At 44.0% G+C, this 20710-nt stretch overlaps 1 protein-coding gene across 1 annotated transcript in view; it reads left to right on the top strand.

Moving 5' to 3' along the window:
- Positions 1-20710, top strand: part of LOC144684709 (excitatory amino acid transporter 2-like) — a 214026-nt gene that overhangs the window by 145558 nt on the left and 47758 nt on the right. Inside the window, exons 3-5 of the mRNA XM_078548840.1 lie at positions 7913-8065; positions 17783-18033; positions 19428-19593. Coding sequence (XP_078404966.1) covers positions 7913-8065; positions 17783-18033; positions 19428-19593 — 570 coding nt within the window. The remainder of the gene's footprint in view (positions 1-7912; positions 8066-17782; positions 18034-19427; positions 19594-20710) is intronic.

Genomic DNA, 20710 nt, shown 5'->3' with positions numbered 1-20710 from the left:
TCTGTCCTGGATTAAACACTCCTCCACTCTCATACCCCTGAACCCTGTCCCGTATAAAACACTCCTCCACTCTCACTCTCCTGATCTCAAGCCTGTGAAAAACTCTCCTCGATACTCATAACCCTGATCTCAATTGTATAGAAACACTGTTCCACTCTCAGACTCCTGATCACTGTCCTGCATAAAACACCCCTCCACTCTCAGACTCCTGGTCACTGTCCTGCATTAAACACCCCTTCACTCTCAGACTCCTGGTCACTGTCCTGCATTAAACACCCCTTCACTCTCAGACTCCTGATCACTGTCCTGCATAAAACACTCCTCCACTCCCATACACCCGATCTCAGACCTGTATAAAACACTTCTCTCCTCTCATTCCCCTGTGCTCTGTTCTCTATAAAACACTCCTACACACTCATACACCTGACCCCTGCCCTCCACTTATATTTCCCTCATCGCTGTCCTGTATAAAACACTCCTCCATTCTCATTCCCCTGACCTCTGTCCTGTACAAAACACTCCTCCATTCTCATTGCCCTAATCCCTGTCCTGTATAAAATGTCCTCCACTCTCATTCCCCGAACTTTTAATTCCATCTCAGCTTCTCTCCCTTCTGAACTACTTTTCAGGATCCCATCCCCCTGCCAATTTAGTTTAAATCCGCTCCTAGAGCATTAGCAAACCTACCCGGGAGGGTGTTGGTCCCATTCTTGTTCAGATGTAACCTGTCCAACTTGTACAGGTGCCACCTCCCACAGAAACAGTCCCAATGCCCCAGGAATCTAAAGCCAACCCTCCTGCACCATCTCTCCAGCCACACATTCATCTGCTCTATCCTTCTGTTCCTATACTCCTACTGTGTGGGACTGGGAGTAATCCGGACATTACTACCTTTGAAGTCCTGCTTTTCAATTTCCTACCTAATTCCCTAAAGACTGCTTGCAGGGCTTCATTTCTCTTTCTTCCTATGTCATTGGTTCCAAAATGGACTACGACCTCTGGCTGTTCAACCTCCTCCTTCAGAATGCCCTGCAGCCGTTCCATGACATCCTTGACCCAGGCACCATCCTGGAGTCACGTCCACGGCCCCAGAACCACCTGTCTACTCCCCTCACTAATGAATCCCCTACCGTTATTTCCCTTCCACACTTCCTCCCACCCTAAGCAGCTGGACAACCCACAGTCCATGGCCTTGGCTCTAGTTGGCCTCCACAGAGGAACCATCACTCTCACCATTTTCCAAGGCCGAAAAACCTTTTGCGAGCAAGATGCACTCGGAAGATTCCCTCACTACCTGCCTGGTCCCCTTCTTCTGTCTGGCAGTCACATATTCCCTCTCTGCCTTAAGCTGTGGGATGACCACGCCCTGAAATGTGCTATCCACAAAGCTCTCAGCTTTGTAAATGCACTGTAGTGCCCACCACCTGCTGCTCAAGCTCCAAAACCTGGTGCTTGAGTTGCTCCAGTTGGAGGCACCTCCTGCACACATGGTCAACCAGACCGCCAGTGAGGGTCTAGGATTTCCCACATAGCGCAGGATGTGCAAATCACGGGACTGAACTCCCCAGACATATCTTAACTATATAGAATATGGATTCTTGTTTTTATTTTACCTTTATTCCTACTTGAGTCTTGCTGTTTTAACATCTGTGTCCCGAAGCCTCGCTGTTTTAACCTCTCTCTCCCAAAGTCTCGCTATTTTAACCTCTCTCCCAAAGTCTCGCTGTTTTAACCTCTCTCTCCCGAAATCTCGCTGTTTTAACCTCTGTGTCCCGAAGCCTCGCTGTTTTAACCTCTCTCTCCCAAAGTCTCACTATTTTAACCTCTCTCCCAAAGTCTCGCTGTTTTAACCTCTCTCCCAAAGTCTCGCTGTTTTAACCTCTCTCTCCCGAAATCTCACTGTTTTAACCTCTCTGTCCCGAAATCTCACTGTTTTAACCTCTCTCTCCCGAAGTCTCGCTGTTTTAACCTCTCTGTCCCGAAATCTCGCTGTTTTAACCTCTCTCTTCCGAAATCTCGCTGTTTTAACCGCTCTGTCCCGAAATCTCGCTGTTTTAACCTCTCTGTCCTGAAGTATTGCCGTTTTAACCTCTCTCTCCCGAAATCTCGCTGTTTTAACCTCTCTCTCCCGAAATCTCGCTGTTTTAACCTCTCTCTCCCGAAATCTCGCTGTTTTAACCGCTCTGTCCCGAAATCTCGCTGTTTTAACCTCTCTCTCCCGAAATCTCGCTGTGTAAAACACTCCACCATTCTCATACCCCTGATCCCTGTCCTGTATAAAACACTCTACTCTCATTTCTGTGATTTGCGTCCTGTACAAAACACTCCTCTACTCTTATTTCCCTGGTCTCTATCATGTAGAAAACACTCCTCCGCTCCCAGACTCCTGGGCCGTAATTTTCCACCCCCTCCCGCCCCCATGGCGGGTTGCACCATGGTGGGACCTTCAAGCCATTGAAATCTCTGTTGTAAACAGAGATTTTTCGGTGGGACCAAAAGATCCCGCCAGCCTGAGGGGCTGTGAAATTCCAGCCCTGGTCTCTGCCCTGTATAAAACACTCCTCCACTCTGATACCTGATCTCAGTCCTCTATAGAACACTCTTTCATCTCAGCCCTGATCCTGGTCATATGTACAACATACGTCCTTCACCACCATACTCCGCCATGTTCCATATCAAACACTTGTACAAACCCCAAGCACTGAACAGCTGATTACTGTACATTTAAGTACTGAGTTAGGTTGAGAAGATATGTTGCTGCACTGAGGTTCATGTTGCTTGGCTTTGCGATCTTTCCAGGTTGGAGGCACCCTGCACCCACAGGATTCCTACGTTCTTAATGAACTCTCTTGGCTGCAGTGAAATTCTCTCTGACAGCTGTGGACAGCACTGATTACACTGGTGGGAGGCCGCAGTTCATTGATCTCATTTCTCTCAACAACTTTCAGCCTCAGCGCCATTGGCAGCATGGTTGCTTTTCTACCTAATGAATAGTCAAGTAGCCTCGAGTGGGTCTGGATATGCTGACGCCGTGACTACTACCCCTCAGGGAAATCATCCTACAGTCACTCAGGGCTTTACTTCTAGTCTACCTCATTAATCCATTTTAGCTGTTTGAAATGTTGATACAGCTTTCATTAATATTCAACATAGCAATCCAAAAATAACCTGCTCTATCAGAACGCTAAGGGCTAGGAGTTTGACTCCATAGAGTGCTGGAGTCAGTGCTAGGGAAGCTGAAAAGCCCCCAGAATGTGCAGTAGTGCTTCTGGCTACTTCCAGAGAAGACTGCATGGTGCTCCACGCTGGGAAAGTTGCTGTGGGTGCACAAGATATGCCACAATTGGCCAGATCATTGCATCAGTTGGTTGTTCTGGCTGATTTGACACATGTTTTGGAACCCTGCACTGCTCAGCCCCACTGAATGTGTGCATGTCATCCATACACAATGGAACATGTGTTCAGCTGCAATAGCCATCTTCCAGTAATGTGCCAGTCCTGCAACTTGCAGGTCAAGTCATTTAGAATAACTTTTGCTGAAGTTTGTGGAGTATTTTTGGAGATGTTGTAGTGAGTTGCTGGATCTGACAAGGAGTGTTGCTGTATTCTCACAGGGAAGACAGAGAATTTGGTGACCTGTCCACTCCACATGGGGGTTGTTGTTGCAGTACCCAGCGTCTACAGCATGACAGGAATATAGAGCAGAGACTGAAGAGGGGGAGGGAGGAGGAAGAAGAGGAGGAAGCAGGGAGAAGGCATCCACTATACCTTCGCTCTTGACGGGCTGCCCATGACTATTCACCTTAGGTCATCCTCCCTTCACTACCATTAACCCCTCCTTCCCATTCATCTGAAACATTGCATCACATTGTTGCCTTGGCTAAAATCTTTAAATAAAAGCTGCCAACAAAAGCTTTGCTACAGCAACACCTGAAATTATAAAAGCAAAAACAAACCATTCACTCTTGAGCATTGCCTTAATACCTTGTGGGTGTCTTTGCCTGCTATCCTAGCCCTGCAGTAGCTGCTAGAAAGCTGCTCATTTTCAGTGGGGAAGACTGCAGATGGCCTTGAAGGATGTCCTTGTGCAGCAAGGGCACTGGCAGAGTGGCAGTGGCGGGAAGATGAGTGCCTTCATCCTAAGAGAGGACGACGGGGTCATGCTCCACGTAGCCACTGCCAGTCCCCCCAGGGCTGTGTCTCAGCAATCCTCCTAATCTGCTGCAGCACAGATTGCTGGACTGCTGGGAGAGCCTGCATGCCCCTTTGAGCACTGAAATCCACAGCCATGATGGCAGAAATCTGAACTGCATGGTGGCAAGCAAAGATCTCATGACTCCTCATTTGATTTTGCACCACAGCATGGAGGTGCTCAGTGGCTTTTGCCGGTGCTGCAGTCGAAACTGAGGCATTGGTCATCAGTTGCCATCATTTCCACACTGGAAAGGGTTGACTCCAGGCTGGGCATGACGCCCTGTGCCAAGTTGGAGCTGGACTCCACCATGCTTCATGACAGTGACAGGAGCTTGTCTGGCAGGTCTGACAATACCCCAAGGATCTCGATGTTTATCCTCACTAGCACTCTCTGCTATTTCCCATCAAAGTCCTCACCTGAGTTCCCTGCTGCAGAACTCAACTGTGACCTCAGCCTTTGGTGAGCTGGACACAAGCTATCCTTTCCCCCCACTTGGCCTGGGTGTATCCCACTCATGCCCTGTGACTCACCATTTGAGGATCCCAGCCCTATGCCAGATCTAAAGTTCATGCAGTGCCAGTATCTGAGCTGGTGGCTGCATGTGTCAGATCACTGGGTATCTGAAAGAGTAAAATCAGAAGGGGAGGGTTGGGATGAGGGAGAATGGGGAGGTGTGTGGTATAAACCAAGAGCTTCACAATCACACCATCTGCAGCTTGCACATTATGCCAGGGAACAATATGAGGGTGAGGTTGGAGTTGAGAAAGAGCATAAGGCAGTAACACATTGTCATCTCGAACATTCTCAGTGACATTGGATGCTACTGGCCCTGTCACAGCCATCCCCATGATGCACAGCACCATCTCCTCTATTGGGCTCAGGGGATGCAGGCATGCCTGTGACCTGTCAATTTCACTTTGCTCCTTACTATTCTGGGAAATCTTGCCCTGCAACAGAGAAGACAGGATATCAGTGATTAGATTGCAGAGTGTTTGGGTAGTATGCCTACCATAGTTGATGAGCTGGAGGTATGTGGAGGCAGAAGGAGGTGTTGTGAGGCTGGCAGTATTGGAAGGTTTTCAGGTTGAGGTGGAGTATGTGACGGTTAGGCCTGCCTCCTGAGTGCTGGCGAGTGCTGCTGGGTATGCTGGCTGCTGAGTGCAGTAATGGGGATTTGGTACATGAACAGCACGAGAGGCTGATGGGGCAGTGGGTCGGATGTATGATGGTGCATTCGCTGACCTTGACAACCTGTGTGAGGTCATGACACATCATGCCGCACTGCACTCAGTTCCTCAGGACATGACTCCAGGCATTGACCTCACTGGTCACTACACAGAATCACAGAATTTTAACAGCACACAAGGAGGCCATTCGGCCCATCATATCTGCACCAGCTCTCCAAATGAACATTATGACCTAGTGCCAATGCCCTGCCTTTTCCCCATTCCCCTGCACATTGTTTCTATTTGAATAGTCATCTAATGCCTTCTTGAATGCCTCATTTGAACCTGCCTCCACCACACCTCCAGGCAGTGCATTCCAGACCCGAACACTCGTTGTGTGAAAAACTTGCTTACGTTCCTTCAGAAGGTGATCTGGAGGGCATCCTGGCACCCCCATCTCCCTCCCACCTCGAAAACATAATCTCCCTCCTCCTGTTGACCTCTATCACTAAGGCCTCTAGCACCTCATTGATGAATCTAGGAGCCCTCTGGTGCTCTACTTCTGCAGCTTTTACTTGCAGCCTGTTTTACTACAGGCTGCAGCTTCTTACCAAATAGAGCATCTCCCCTTTAAGAGGAGCATAGTAGCTGCACCACATGCTATAAACATGCGTTGCTGGGCCTCCTGCTGCACGCTCAGGCAGCCAGCAACATTAGACCCACTCTACCCAGCACTGCAATCATTTAGATGATATAGTTTGCATCCTGCCTACCTCAACAGAAACAGGCATGGGCAAGTCATGAATCCCAACACCTGCACCTTAAAACAGGGCTTAATGAATTTTTAGCCTTAAGACGAAACACATCAATCATCGCACTCCACAACCACACTACCCACATCTCCCTCACCCTGTTCAGCAACCCCTGTGTATAAGAAAGCTTACGCCAAAGTTTAGGAACAGGAGGCAGTGAATAAAAGGATTGAGAAAGCCAAGTCAGATTGTGCCTGAGTCATTAACTTTTATTAGAAAGTACAACTTATTATGCTTTTGGTTATTAATTATAATTTGTTACAATAGGATTTAGACTCATAATATTATCCACTGAAATCGTTACTCTATTAGTTTTGAAAATGTCTTTTTAGGTATTCAGTCTCTTGTGGTTTTGCAGGCTACATTTGGAGTGAGGGTTATGGGGAAAATCTGGCTTGAAATGGCTCCATTTCCATTACTCATGTTTTCTTCATTATTTTGCTCATATTGTGCTTTCATTTCGTACTCCACATTTTCAGCTCTCCGAGCCTAAAATTGAAAGAACTGATGCTGTCCTCTCCATTTAAAGCAGATTGCCTGTCAATTAATGGAGGGGATCAGCTGCTCAGATTTTTTTTTACCTTTCAAAAACGGGCTGTTTTTCCATTGTCAGAGTTATCTGTACATTTAAATCTCAGTGCAAAACATGACGAGGTTGGTCTACCAACACATTTTTCTACATTTTTGAATGTATAATGGGTCTTTCTCCAATGGAGAAGGCACTGTAATGCATGGTAACAGTTCCATAATGGTGGTCAATGTAATGGTCAACTTATGTTTGCAGGACAGAGCTCTATGAACACATCTACATTACAATACAGCATCTAATAATGATATTTAAAGATTTGGAACCATAACACACTTACCTTTTAGAATGTTCCCAACTCCTGAACAGGCTTTACCCAGTGGTCATAAACTCTCCAAGGAGGTGTGTTCTTTTAGGGCTTCCAAAACTTGCACCAGCACAAGGAAATAATGCGCAGGAGGAAATACAATTTTTGTGTAGCCCTTACAATGGGGACCCTGATCTCAGAAGAGATGCATGTGTGTTTTGTACCCAAGGCTTTTGCAAGTCCTGAAAAGGCCACACAAATAATGGCGCTGGGTCAAGAAGGCAGAGGAAAATTGTTTTTCTAGCAAAAAAACCTAAATTCAGTATTTTATTACCCGATTCACATCTCCATTGGAATACAAAAATGTGGCCCCGCAACAACATTTAAAAATGATAGAGATAGGTGGTTCAAGGGAAAGGGATTGAAGGGATATAAAAATTGATTAATATTACTGCTCATATGGAGAATAAACACCAACATGGATTGGTTGGGTTGAAGATCCTATTTCTATGTTGTAGTTTCTATATAATTCAGTACATTGTTTATCTAATTAGAATTGGTACACTGGATTACATTTAAAATCCGTGTCTTGAAATCACTCCATTTCTTTATCCTGCCTCTGTCTCTGGAAACATTCCCTGCATCTACTGGTCTCTGCTGTACCAGTGCTGCCTTAGTCCCAGTAATCTTGGCCTAGTCTTTGGAACTCCCTACCTAAAGTCTTAAAACCTACCTTCCTAACCAAATTTTTGCCACCCTTCCTAATCTCTCACTTCACAGAGTTGCTGTCAGTTCAAGGTTTTCTTTGCATTAGTGAAATGCCTTGCCAGGTCCTTACATGAAGGGGATCTATGTAAATATGAGTTGTGGTTATTGTCCTGTAATCTCCATTTCTTCTATTTACAGGTGTGATACTTGGAGCATTGTGTGGAGGATTGCTCCGATATGCATCTCCCATCCATCCCAATATTGTCATGATCATATCGTTTCCAGGTGATATCCTCATGAGGATGTTGAAGATGCTGATTCTCCCTTTGATCATCTCCAGTTTAATCACAGGTGAGAGACAGCCATCACACATAAGGAACAGCAAAGGATGACTAAAGGATTAATAAGGAGGGAAAAATTAGAGTATGAAAGAAAGCTAACCAGAAATATAAAAACAGCTACTAAGAGTTTTTATAAATATTTTAAAAAGAGTTAACAAAGTGAACATTGGTCCTGTAGAAAGTGAGTCTGGAGAATAGATAATGGAAAACAAGGAGATGGCAGATGAATTGAACAGATATTTTGCACCAGTTTTCACTACAGATAATACAAGTAACATCCCAGAAGCAGCTATAAACCAGGAAATAGAAGTGGGGAAGGAAGTCAGGAAAATTACAGTCACCAGAGAAGTGGTACTGAGTAAATTGTTGGAGCTGCGGGCTGACAAGAGCCCGGGTCCTGATGGACTTCATCCTGAGGTCTTAAAAGAAGTGTCTAGTGAGATAGTTGATGCATTGGTTTTAATTTCCCAAAATTCCCTAGATTCGGGGAAGGTCCCATTAGATAGCAAATGTAACTCCTTTACTCAAAAAGGGTAAGCAAGCGGGAAACTACATCTGTCATGGAGAAAATGTTAGAAGCTATTATTAAAGAAGTTATAGAAGGGCACTCGGATAAGTTCAAGGTAATCGGGTTGAGTCAACATGGTTTTGTGAAAAGGAAATCAAGTTTAACCAACTTGTTGGAGTTCTTTGAGGAAGTAACATGTGCTGTGGATAAAGAGGAACCGGTGGTTGTACTGTACTTAGATTTTCAGAAGGCATTTGATAAAGTGCCACATCAAGGGTTATTGCAGAAGATAAAAGCTCATGGTATGGGGGTAACATATTTGCATGGATAGAGGATTGGCTGGCTAACAGAAACTAGAGAGTAAACATAAATGGGTCTTTTTCAGGTTGGCAAGATGTAATGAGTGGTGTGCCACAAGGATCAGAGGTGGGGCCTCAACTTTTAAAATTTATATAAATGACTTGGATGAGGGAATTTGCTGATGACACAAAGATAGGTAGGAAAGTAAGTTGTGAAGAGGACATAAGGAGGCTACAAACAGATATAGATAGGTTAAGTGAATGGACAAAGATCTGGCGGATGGATTTTAAAGCAGGAAAATGTAGAACTGTCCATTTTGGCAGGAAGAATAAAAGAGAAGCATATTATCTAAATGGTGAGAGATTGCAGAGCTCTGAGATTCAGAGGGTTCTGGGTGTCCTAGTGTATGAATTATAAAAGGCTAGTATGCAAGTACAGGAAGTAATCAGGAAAGCTAATAGAATGTTATCATTTATTACGAGGGGAATTGAATACAAAAGTAGAGAGGTTATGCTTCAGTTGTACAGGGTGTTGGTGAGACCACATTTGGAGTACTTTGTACTGTATTGGTCACCTTATTTAAGGATGGATGTAAATGCATTGGAAGCAGTTCAAAGAAGGTTTATCAGACTAATACCTGGAATGGGTGGGTTGTCTTTATGAAAAGACTAGGCTTGTATCTGCTGGAGTTTAGAAGAGTAAGAGGTGACTTGATTGAAACATATAATATCCTGAGGGGTCTTGACGGGATGGATGTAGAGACGATGCTTCCTCTTCTGGGAGAATCTAAAACTAGGGGTCACTGTTTAAAAATAAGGGGTCGCTCATTTAAGACAGAGATGAGGAGTAATTTTTTCTCTCAGAGGGTTGTGAGTCTTTGGAACTCTCTTCCTCAAATGGCGGTGGAAGCAGAGTCTTTGAATATTTTTAAGGCAGAGGTGGATAGATTCTTGGTAAGTAAGTGGGTGATAAATTATCGGTGGTAGGTGGGATGCATATTTCAGGTTACTACCAGATCAACCATGATCTTATTAAATGGCGGAGCAGGCTTGAGGGGCAGAATGGCCTACTCCTGCTCCTTGTTCATACGTTTGTCTGTTCTGGTATCTGTACAAGTACGTGTCCCTGGAAAATGTCTGCCACACACCTCCCGTCACCAACTGGAAAAGATCACCCACGGGGTTTGGGTGAAAAATAGCAAGAGTCACTTTCACAAATGCAATTCTTTGACAGGACAAGTTGAAAAGTTAAAATAAACATACAGGATCGTGGGCTTTGGAAGTAGAGGCATAAAGTACAAAAAGAAGGAAGCTATGCTAAACCTTTATAAATCACTGTTTAGGCATCAGCAGGAGTATTGTGTTCAATTCGGGGCATTACGCTTCAGGAAGGATGTCAAGGTCTGGATAGGGTACAGGAGAGAATAGTTGGCAGGGATGAGAGATTCCGATTACTTGAAGTGACTTCAAGAGCTGGGATTGCTTTCTTTAGAACAGAGAAGGTTGAAGGGAGATTTAATAGGGGTTCAAAATGAGGTTGAGTTTGGATAGCGTAAATGAGGAGAAACTGTTTCCAGTGGAAAAACGGTCAGTAACCAGAGGACATGGGCTGGTTGAGTATGGACAGTACTTTCCCTGTTGTGACAGCTGAAGGGATGTGCTGTTTGTTACAATCCACCAGCCATTGAGACATACAGCCTACATACTGGAATCACACCGGCTCTAAAATTCATATTTTACCACATTACTCATTTATGTGATAGGCAGAACATCTTTTTGGCTTGATGGCAGCATCCAACCAGCCTATGCTTACAAAACTCAAAACATGGTGTCCAACATTAGATGTGATTCCCATGATTGGACAGCACTTGCTAGTCAGTCTTGATTGTGCTAAGAATTAGACTGACAACCAATTTAAGATTATCAGTTGCACTCGCAGTGCGACTCACTCACGTGTGCTAGAAGCTACATAGAGTCACACACAGGGTCCTGTCCTTTGCAGACAGAAGAAGCATGTCCATGCGTTGTGCCTTTTTCAACTGAACAAAAGCTTTGGGGACAGCCATCCCCTGGTGTTATAGAGTTGATCTTCAGAAAACTTTTCTTAGTGGAAATATTTAACTTTATTTACAAGACAGCAGCAGCAACTACACGTGTGCATCAAACTCCATAACTAAAGAACTCTCCTGTAGAGGTTCCCTGCACTGCTAACAGATTGGTTTACACAGATCATATGACCTTACAGCACAAGATTATTCTTAAAGCTACAGTTCTACATTTGCTCAAACTATAATTACTACATTCCTCCCCCTTTAACTTTTCTGCACTTTTTGTATTTACAAAGAGATTTATCTCTCAAGACATTACAATATTTACACAGGTCATGAAATTACAAGTTCAGTCTTTCAGGTGGTTTCCTGATCCGTGTGGAATGTCGCAGCTCCACAACTTCAGATTCTTTTGTAGGAAACGCATTCTCTGGAACCGCATTAATATCAGGTACCTCATTAGGCACAAGCAGATCAGTATCTTCCACTCTGACAAGGACATTGGGCATGTCTGTCCTTGGTTGAGAAACTTCAACAGGAACCACTGGTTCAGAAATGGTTACAAGTGGAACATCATTTTGTTGGGGTATCTCTCCTCCTCTTAAGTGATCGACGTGCTTACGGGTGATCCGGCCCTCCACTTCCATGTGGTACAACAATGGTCCGATCACAGAACTTAATTCACCAGGTAACCACTTCAGTCCTGAACTGAAATTCTTTACATATGTTGTTTTTCCAACAGTAAATTGTCACTCACGACTATGTAAATCATGAGTCGCTTTTTGGTTCTCTTGACTTTTCTCCACCTTCCCCTCCAAATTTGGAAGTATTAGGCTTAGTTTTGTTTGAAGGCAGCGCCTCATCAGTAATTCTGCAAGTGTTGCTCCTTTTGTAGTGTCGGGGGCTTGTTCTGTAGTGAAATACAAAGTAAGCAAGTTTGGCCTCCAATGAATCACCTGTTACTTTTTAATTCCGGCCTTAAAAGTTTGTACTGCACTTTCTGCCAGTCCATTTGATGACGGATGGTACGGTGCAGTCTTTACGTGGTTGATACCGTTGAGGCTGATGAATCATTGGATCTCAGTGCTCGTAAATGCAGTGCCATTATCTGAAATGATTACCTCTGGCAGTCCATGGGTGGCAAAGCTCTAGCGTAGTTTTTCTATAGTAGCACCGGACATTGGTGACTTTACCTCATAAATGTGCAACCACTTGGAATGATCATGAGTGGAAGCATGGTTCCAAGGAAAGGACCTAAATGATCAATGTGCAATCGCACCCAGAGTCTACCAGTCACTCCCATGGGTGTGATGGGGCTGCCATTGGCAACTTTTGTAGCTGTTGACATTGCACACAGTTTACCACAATGATTTACCACATTTCAATATCACTGTCCATCCCCGGCTACCAAAGATAACTCCGCACTATCGTAACACTTGGTCTCTCACTCGAGAAGGACTGGATCACAATTTGTCCAGTTTCTTATCTGCCTGGCACAGACTGGTGAGGAATGTAGAAAATTCATCACTAACACGAGCTCCTGTAGGATTGGGACATGTTCATTGTTCTCTTGCAAAGGAAGATGGCTTAGGGCATTGGCATTTGCTATATGAATCCCTGGTTTATATACAAAGGTGTATTCGTATGCTGCCAAAATTAGGGCCCATCTTTGAATTCTTGCAGAAGCTTTGGGAGACATGGCTTTTTCCTCACTAAACAGACCCAAAAGTGGTTTGTGGTCTGATACTATCGTGAAATGCCACCCGTGCATGGATTGGTGGAATTTATTTACGCCAGAAATAATCAACACGCCTTCCTTTTTGATCTGCGAATATCCTTTTTCACCTGTGGTAAGTGTCCTGGATACATAACATATTAGCTTCTCTGTACCATTGTCCATCTTGTGACCACTTTGACTATAATCAACAATGGTTTCATGGTCATCATTAGGCTTTTAATTCCAGATTTTTATTGAATTTAAATTCCATCATCTGCTGTGGCAGGATTCAAACCTGGGTCCCCAGAGCATTACCCTGGGTTTACTGGATTAGTAGTCTAGTGAAAATACCACTACACCTTCACCTCCCCTTAAAGAGAACTAAAGAACTGAACCTCTTTTATGACACCCAGCCTCTCTAGCCGGTTCAACTCAGCATCAGCCTTCTCTCTCAGGGTGTATGGCACCGGTCTTGTTTTCAAGAAGCGAGAAGTTGCTTCTGGGTCCATGTAAACCTTGGCCTGTAGGCCTTGGATTTTTCCCAGTTCATCCTTGAAGACGGTGTCATTTTTTTAGCTGCTCTGGTAGTCCACCTGCTCTAAACTGGAAGATTTCGGACCAGTTTAATTTATTCTCCTTCAACCAAACATGCCCTAGAAGGCTTGGCCCTTCACCTTCACCGGTAGCTGTGCCGATTGGCGTCTATGATAAACAGGTACTCTAGAGATACCTTTCACTTGGATTTTTTCGCCTGTGTACATTTTCAGCTTGGCAGATGTTTGTTCCAAATTTAATTGTTGATCACCTTTATTTAAATATCTGAGAGTGTGTTCTCCTATTACAGTGGTAGAAGCACCCGTGTCTACTTCCATTTTTAATGGTTTACCATTCACTTGCACTGTAACAAATATTGGCTCTGTCTTCCCAACTTTCATGCTGAATAATGAATAAATGTCAGAATTGGTTGTTTCTGGCTCTTCCACACTATATATTTCATTGGACTTTGTTTGTTGTTTGGAGGCCTGTTTAAATCTCCCTTTGCACTGTCTCATTATGTGTCCATTTCTGACACAAAAATAACATTCTACTTTCTTAAATTGCCAATCGCTAGGAGACTGATTGTTTCCAATAAAAATTATTTTACGATTTAGCTGCTAAGCTGTTTCCTCTCATTTTTCGGTTTCCCTCTTTGCAGTGGAGTTCTGTCTTTTTGACCCACTTTCAGCTGACTGCTCCAGCCCGACAAGGTGAATGGCCCCATTTTGCGCCCCTTGAATTGCTTGGGAATCCCTTACAGTGGTTCCATCACCAGTGCTATTTCTAACGCTTTCTTAAAATCAAGATTCACTTCAGTCAGCAATCTTCGCTGAACAGTGTCTTCCTGCACGCCACAGACCAAACGATCCCCAAACATGTGTATCAGGATTTCATTGAAATCACAATATTCTATTAATGTTTTAATTTCACCACATAGGTAGCGACTGTCTCCCCCGGGGCTCTATTCCGCGAATTGAATCTGAACCTCTGCATTTGTCACTGAGGGCTTGGGTTGAAAATGTCCCTTAACGAGCTCTACTAATTCACTGAAAGTCATTGAATCTGGGCACTGAGGGCTGTCAAGCTTTGAATTAAACTCTAGGGGCAGAATCTTCTGGCTGGCGTGCGGTGGGCGCGCTATGCAGCGGGACACGTGCCCGCCATTAATTAAAGGCCTCGTTAAGGCCCTTCGCTTGCCAATTGTCAACGATTTTGAGGGGCCCGTGCAAACTTCGGTTTAGCGCAAGGGCCCAACGGGCAGGCGGGTAGGTGATTTTTTTTAATAAACTCATCCAGTGGCGGGATAAGGTTTGATAGCGATTTTAAAAACGTTTAATAAAGTTTTTGTTTATTTCATTAACATGTCCCATCTTGTGTGACATTTTCAAATGAGGGGGACATGTTAATGAATTTTTTATTGTTCTATTTTTTATATTTGCTAGCCTTTCAGCGATTTCCCTGAGGCAGCACTTTGCCTCAGGGAGATGTGCGCTCTTTCACACGCATGCACGAAAGAGCGCACTCTGACAGTTGGGAAATCCATCCCCCCCCCACTGCACAGAAAGTGCATAGCGCTTCCTGTCGGGCAGCGGGGCCCATTTCAGCAGCGGCAATCGGCTGCCCACCCGCCGCCGAGCCAGTGGGGCCCACCCGCCCATCAAGGGCAAAATTCTACCCTAGGTCTTGCTCCCACAAGTACTCAGGAGAATTGTTATCCTCATTTCATCCCCCTTGATTTTTTTTTTTGCTTGAAAGAAGAGTGCAAGACGTTCTATATATTGAGGCCAATCACCTGCAGCTGGCTCAAAAGGATCGATTCTGCCAAACTGTGGCATTTCGGATGAGTATATCTTCTTTTATTTTTAACGAACTTAAATACTTACAATCGCTGGGTGAGTTATAGCACTGAATCTGATTTATTCTCATTGCCAGTTTGTTATGGAGTTGATCTTCAGACAATGTTTCTTAGTGGAAACATTGAACTTTATTTACAAAACAGCAGCAGCAACTATATGTGTGCATCAAACTCTATGACTAAAGAAGAGCTCACAGAAAGGTCTCACAAAGAGCAATGTGATAACCATCATATAATCTCTTTTTGTGATGTTGGTTGAAAGACAAATATGGGTTAGGACACTGGGGAGATTGTTCCGTTGAATCTTTTATGCCCACCTGAGGGGAATTGGTTTAACATCTCATGCAAATGATGGCAGCTCCAAAAGTACAAAACTCCTGTACTACTGCACTGTAGCACCAGTCTAGATTTTAAGCTGAAACCTCTGGAGAGAGCACTACCACTGAGCCACATCCCATGCCTTAAATAACTTCTGTTAGAAATTTGAATTCATTTTATCACAGTAAAGTAGGAGGTAGTAGAGAAATTGGATCAGATAAAAATAGATAAGGAAAAGATATTTGAAAGCTTTGCAATGCTCAAAATAGAAAAATCACCTGTTCTGGATGGGATGTATTTTATTGCAAAAGCAAAATATTGCAGATGCTGGAAATCTGAAATAAAAACAGGGAATGCTGGAAATACTCAGCAGCATCTGTAGAGAGAGGAACAGGGTTAAGGTTTCAGGTTGATGGCCTTTAACAGATCTGAAAATAGTTAGAGATGTAACAGTTTTTAAGCAAGTACTGAGGCAGGGAAAGGGGCAGTGGGGGATGTGGGCTTCGCTGGCTGGGCCAGCACTTATTGCCCATCCCTAGTTGAGTAAAGTGCCTAGTTGAAAGATGAGGTGCTGTTCCTTGGACTTGAGATCCATTGGAACACTGCAGGAGACAGAGGAATGAAAGGTCAAAGTGGGAGCAGGGTGGAGAATGAAATGACAGGTGACTGGAAGCTCGGGCTCATGTTTGCTGTCTGAACAGAGGAGTTCTGCAAAGCAGCCACCCAATCTGTGTTTGGTCTCCCTAACAAAAAGCAGATTGCATTTTGAGCAGCAAATTCATTATATTAAATTGAAAGAAGTAAATGTAAGTCACTGTTTCACTTGTAAGGAGTGTTTGGGGCCTTGGAAGGTGGGAAGAGAGAAAATGAAGGCAGGCAAGGAGATGCAACACCTACCCTTTTATTTCACAGACTAGGTGTCAACTTTGCAAAACATCTCTATTTAGTCTGCAATTATGACTCCGATCTTCAGGTTACCTGTCATTTAAATTCTCCACTCTGCTCTCACTCTGACCTCTCTGTCCTCAGTCTCCTACACTGTTCCAATGAAGCTGAACATAAACTTGGGGAACAGCACTTCATTGTTCTATTAGATACTTAGGCCATAGCCTTCCGGACTCAACATTGAGTTCAACAATTTCTGATCATAACCACTGCCCCCATTTTCTTTTTGGATGCCACTTGTTGGTAATGTTTTTGCTTTTCCCATTTAAACCTCCTCTAGACCCATCTTTTGTTTCTATCCTTGTCCCATTACCATCCCCTTTTGCCTTGCACCATCATCCCTTTTGTCATTTAATCTCTCCACCCCATCACAGACCTTCCCTTTGGTCCTTTCCTACTCCCTCCTTTCCCTGCCTCTGTACTCACTTAAAACCTGCAACATTGACAACTTTTTCCTGTTCTGATGAAAGATCATCACCCTGAAAATTTAACTCTGTTTCTCTCTCCACTGATGCTGCTGGACTTGCTGAGCATTTCCAGCATTTTCTGTTTTTATTTGGAATGCAACTTAGGTTTTTGAAGCAAGTAAGGATTGAGGTAGCAGAAGCTCTGACCACAATTTTCCAAAGGCCCTTCGATATGGAAGCAGTGACAAAGGACTGGAAAACTACAAATGCTTTACTCATGTTCAAAAATGAGGGGGTTCTGCAGCCCAATCAGCCTAAAGCTGGTGCTGGGGAAATTCAAAAATGTAGCAAACAGTGTGGAAGATAGTAACAAATTTCAGGGGGATATAGAAGGACTGGTGAAACAGGCGGGTTGATGAAATTTAACTTGGAGTAGTGTGAAGTGATACATTTTGATAGGAAGACTGAGGAGAGGCAAACCAAACTAAATTATAACATTTTAAAGAAGAGAAACCTGGGAGTGTACATATGGAAATATTTGAAGATGGAGGAGGCTGGAAGTCTGTTTAAAAAATCAAATGGGATCCTTGGGTTCATCAATAAAGCCATTTAGTAAAAAACAAGGAAGTTATGCTAAATCTTCAAAGATCACTGGTTTGGCCCATCTGGAATATTCTGATAATTCTAGGCGTCACACTTTAGGAAGAATGTCAGTGCCTTATACAGGATGCAATGAATGGTACCAAGGGCGCGGGACCCCAGTTATGTGGGGCTCCAGAAGCTAGAGTTGTTCTCTTTAGGGCAGAGAAGATTACCTGGAAATATAATCGAGGTGTTAAACATCATGAAGAGTTTTGGTACAGTAAATAAGGAGAAACTGTTTTGCAAGGGCAGAAGGATCAGTAACCAGAGAACACAGATTTAGGGTGACTGTCAGAAGTTCTCTGTGAGGCTTTGCTATCCTTTGTAAATATGGTTTGGCTGATGACCCCAGATACTGGAAATTGATATTTGGGAATTATGTCCAGTATAAATAAATGTTTCAGTAGCTTTAACCTGTTGTATCAAAGATATGTTTTTTGACTTTGGCAAGGCCTGTCTGGACTCGATGCTAAGTCCAGTGGACGCCTGGGAACCAGAGCCATGGTGTACTACATGTCTACCACCATCATTGCTGCAGTGCTCGGTGTGATCCTGGTGCTCGCCATTCACCCTGGAAACCCGGCACTGAAGAAGCAGCTGGGAGAAGGGAAGAAGAATGATGAGGTGTCAAGCCTGGATGCCTTTCTGGATCTCATCCGAAATCTCTTCCCTGAAAATTTGGTGCAAGCTTGTTTTCAGCAGGTAATGGAATGGGTGGTTTATTTGAATCAGAACACAGCTAGCTTCACTGATACACCTACACGTGATAGGCTGGTATGGGTGGGGTGTGGGTGGGGTGGGTGGGGGGGGGGGGATGCGGCTTCATGGTGAGGAGCAGTTCAGCGCTCTCTCGAGATGGGGACCAGGGCAATGGGGAGTGGAAAGGTGAAGACAGGGGGCATCTGGTGAAGGAAGGGGCAAGTAGGTAATATCAGGGCGAGGAGAGGAGAAGCTGGGGGATGGGGAGCAGGAAGCCAGTTGATTTTATTTTTGATGCTGACGTGCTGGGGTGATGTAGGTTTTATAAGGATCCTCTAGGCACATCTCCTTCCCCACTCTCCAACAGCTCACATTGGCAATTGCAAAGCGCCAGGCATGGATCAGACAGCAGGACTTCCACAACTGTGTACCCCAGGATCTCCACTTTCAGCTAAACTGAGGAAAGCAATACAGCATGCTGGGAAATGATTTATTCCCAAAAATATAATCACCTGGAGCTGACCTGGAATGAAGTAATGATGTGCCTCCCCACGTCTACCCACCTGTAATCTAAAGCAGTTGGTATTCTAAATCTATTAGAAGCAGTTGGCTGTCTAACACTGGATAATAAAATATTAGCATAAATAAATGAATTACCACAAACAGCACCAGCAGAATGATACCAGAGATAAAATTATGAGGCTAAGTTGCATAAACTTGGTTTGTGTTCCCTTGAGTGGAGAAGATTGAGGGGTGATCTGATCGAGGTGTTAAAAAGGATGAAGGATTTGATAGGGTAGATACAGAGGAGCTATTTCCTCTGGTGGGGGAGTCCATAACAAGGAGGCATTAGAACTGAGAGGGAAATGAGAAAGCACTTTGTCACACAAAGGGGAACAGGAATCTAGAAACCTCTCCCCAAAAAGGTCATGCTTCCTGAGTCAAATGGAGCTTTCAAGACTAAGATTGATAGATTTTTGTTGGATAGTAGTATCAAGGGATATGGAGCTAAGGAGGCTAAATGGAGTTGAGGTACAAATCAGCCATTATCTGATTGAATATCAGAACAAGCTCGAGGGGCCTGGATGGCCTACTCCTGTTCCAATGATCTGAAGAAGGACATGTCACATCAGTCCATAGAGCAGTGGAACCTTGACACTTAAAATGGCTGTCTGAGGAATGACAGGTGCTAGCTAGACATTGATATAATAACTGGTGGCACAGTAACAATGTTCTGTCGCTTAATAAATACAGTAGGATTTGCTGAACAGAGTCCTGGCCCTTAAACATTGGTCTAAATATCTCCGTGTCTCTAAATTCACCACTTCCAGGAGTTTTATGATCTGGAATACAATCATTTACTTCACCCACCTAATTATTCTGCTTTCCTCCAATAGATACAAACGGTTACCAAGAGAGTGGAGAATCCTCCTGAGGATAAAAGCATTTCGAACCTCACTGGGCTCATGCTGGAAGAGGTGAATGAAACACTGGCAGAGTCAGAGGGACCAAATTTCACCGTGACAAAAACCTTGCAGTTCAAGGATGGGATGAATGTGTTGGGTAAGGTCATCTCAACATTCATCCTTTTGTATGTTATGGAGCAGAAGACATTTTAGCTGAGGAAAAATATATTTGTCTTATCCAGCAGCTCTCTGTATAGTCTAGGCTTCCCTGTGCTTTTCTCCCTCAGTATCGTTCAAGCTTTGCCCTGAAAACACTGATTCAAGTATCTCATAGAGATGGACTGAGTCACACCAGTGTACTTACACCCTCTTTTCAGTCTCACTCACTCACAGATATCTGAGGGTAGAGAAACTTCCATTAGAGATATTAATACACATACGTGTGCCTGAGGGTGACTGAGAGATAAATGGAAGTACCATCCACATGGGATTGAGTCACACTGACACACATAAGTGTACCTTCCTGAGTGGGAGAGGGAGAATGCAAGATATACATAAATATCTTGGTGTACAGGAAGGCTTGAGAGACATCAATTGCAGTATAAATGAATGTGGTCCTCCCTTTTCGCTGCCAGTTTGCACCTTCCTGTCTGGAATATATAAGATTTTGTGGCTTCATTCTCCTATTGCTTCTGTCTGACCCTGATTACTGGAATATTATACAATAGCATAAGAACATAAGAAATAGGAACAGGAGTAGACCATTCAGCCCCTCGAGCCTGCTCCACCATTCAATAAGATCATGGCTGATCGTCTTGTGTTTCAATTTCTACATTCTTATCTAACCCCGATAACCTTTGAGATTCCCTGCCTAACAAGAATCTATCTACCTCTACCTTAAAAAATATTCAATAACCCCGCCTCTGCCACCTTCCGAGGCAGAAAATTCCAAAGTCGCACAACCCTCTGAGAGAAAATATTTCTCCTCATCTCTGTCCTAAAATGGTGACCCCTAATTTTAAAACAGTGCCCCCTAGTTTTGGACTCACCCACAAGAGGAAACATTCTTTCGACACCCACCTTGTCAAGGCCATTCAGGATCTTGCATGCTTCAATCAAATCACCCCTCACTCTTCTAAACTCCAGTGGAAACAAGCCCAGCCTGCCCAACCTTTCCTCATAACACAACCAACTCATTCCAGGTATCAATCTAATAAACCTCCTTTGAACCGCCTCCAATGCATTTACATCCTCCCTTAAATAAGGAGACCAAA

Source organism: Cetorhinus maximus, chromosome 9, assembly GCF_964194155.1.
Source record: "Cetorhinus maximus chromosome 9, sCetMax3.hap1.1, whole genome shotgun sequence".
Classification (NCBI taxonomy): Eukaryota; Metazoa; Chordata; class Chondrichthyes; order Lamniformes; family Cetorhinidae; genus Cetorhinus; species Cetorhinus maximus.
The sequence above is the reverse complement of the archived record's forward strand: the minus strand, read 5'-3'. Positions and strand labels throughout refer to the sequence as shown.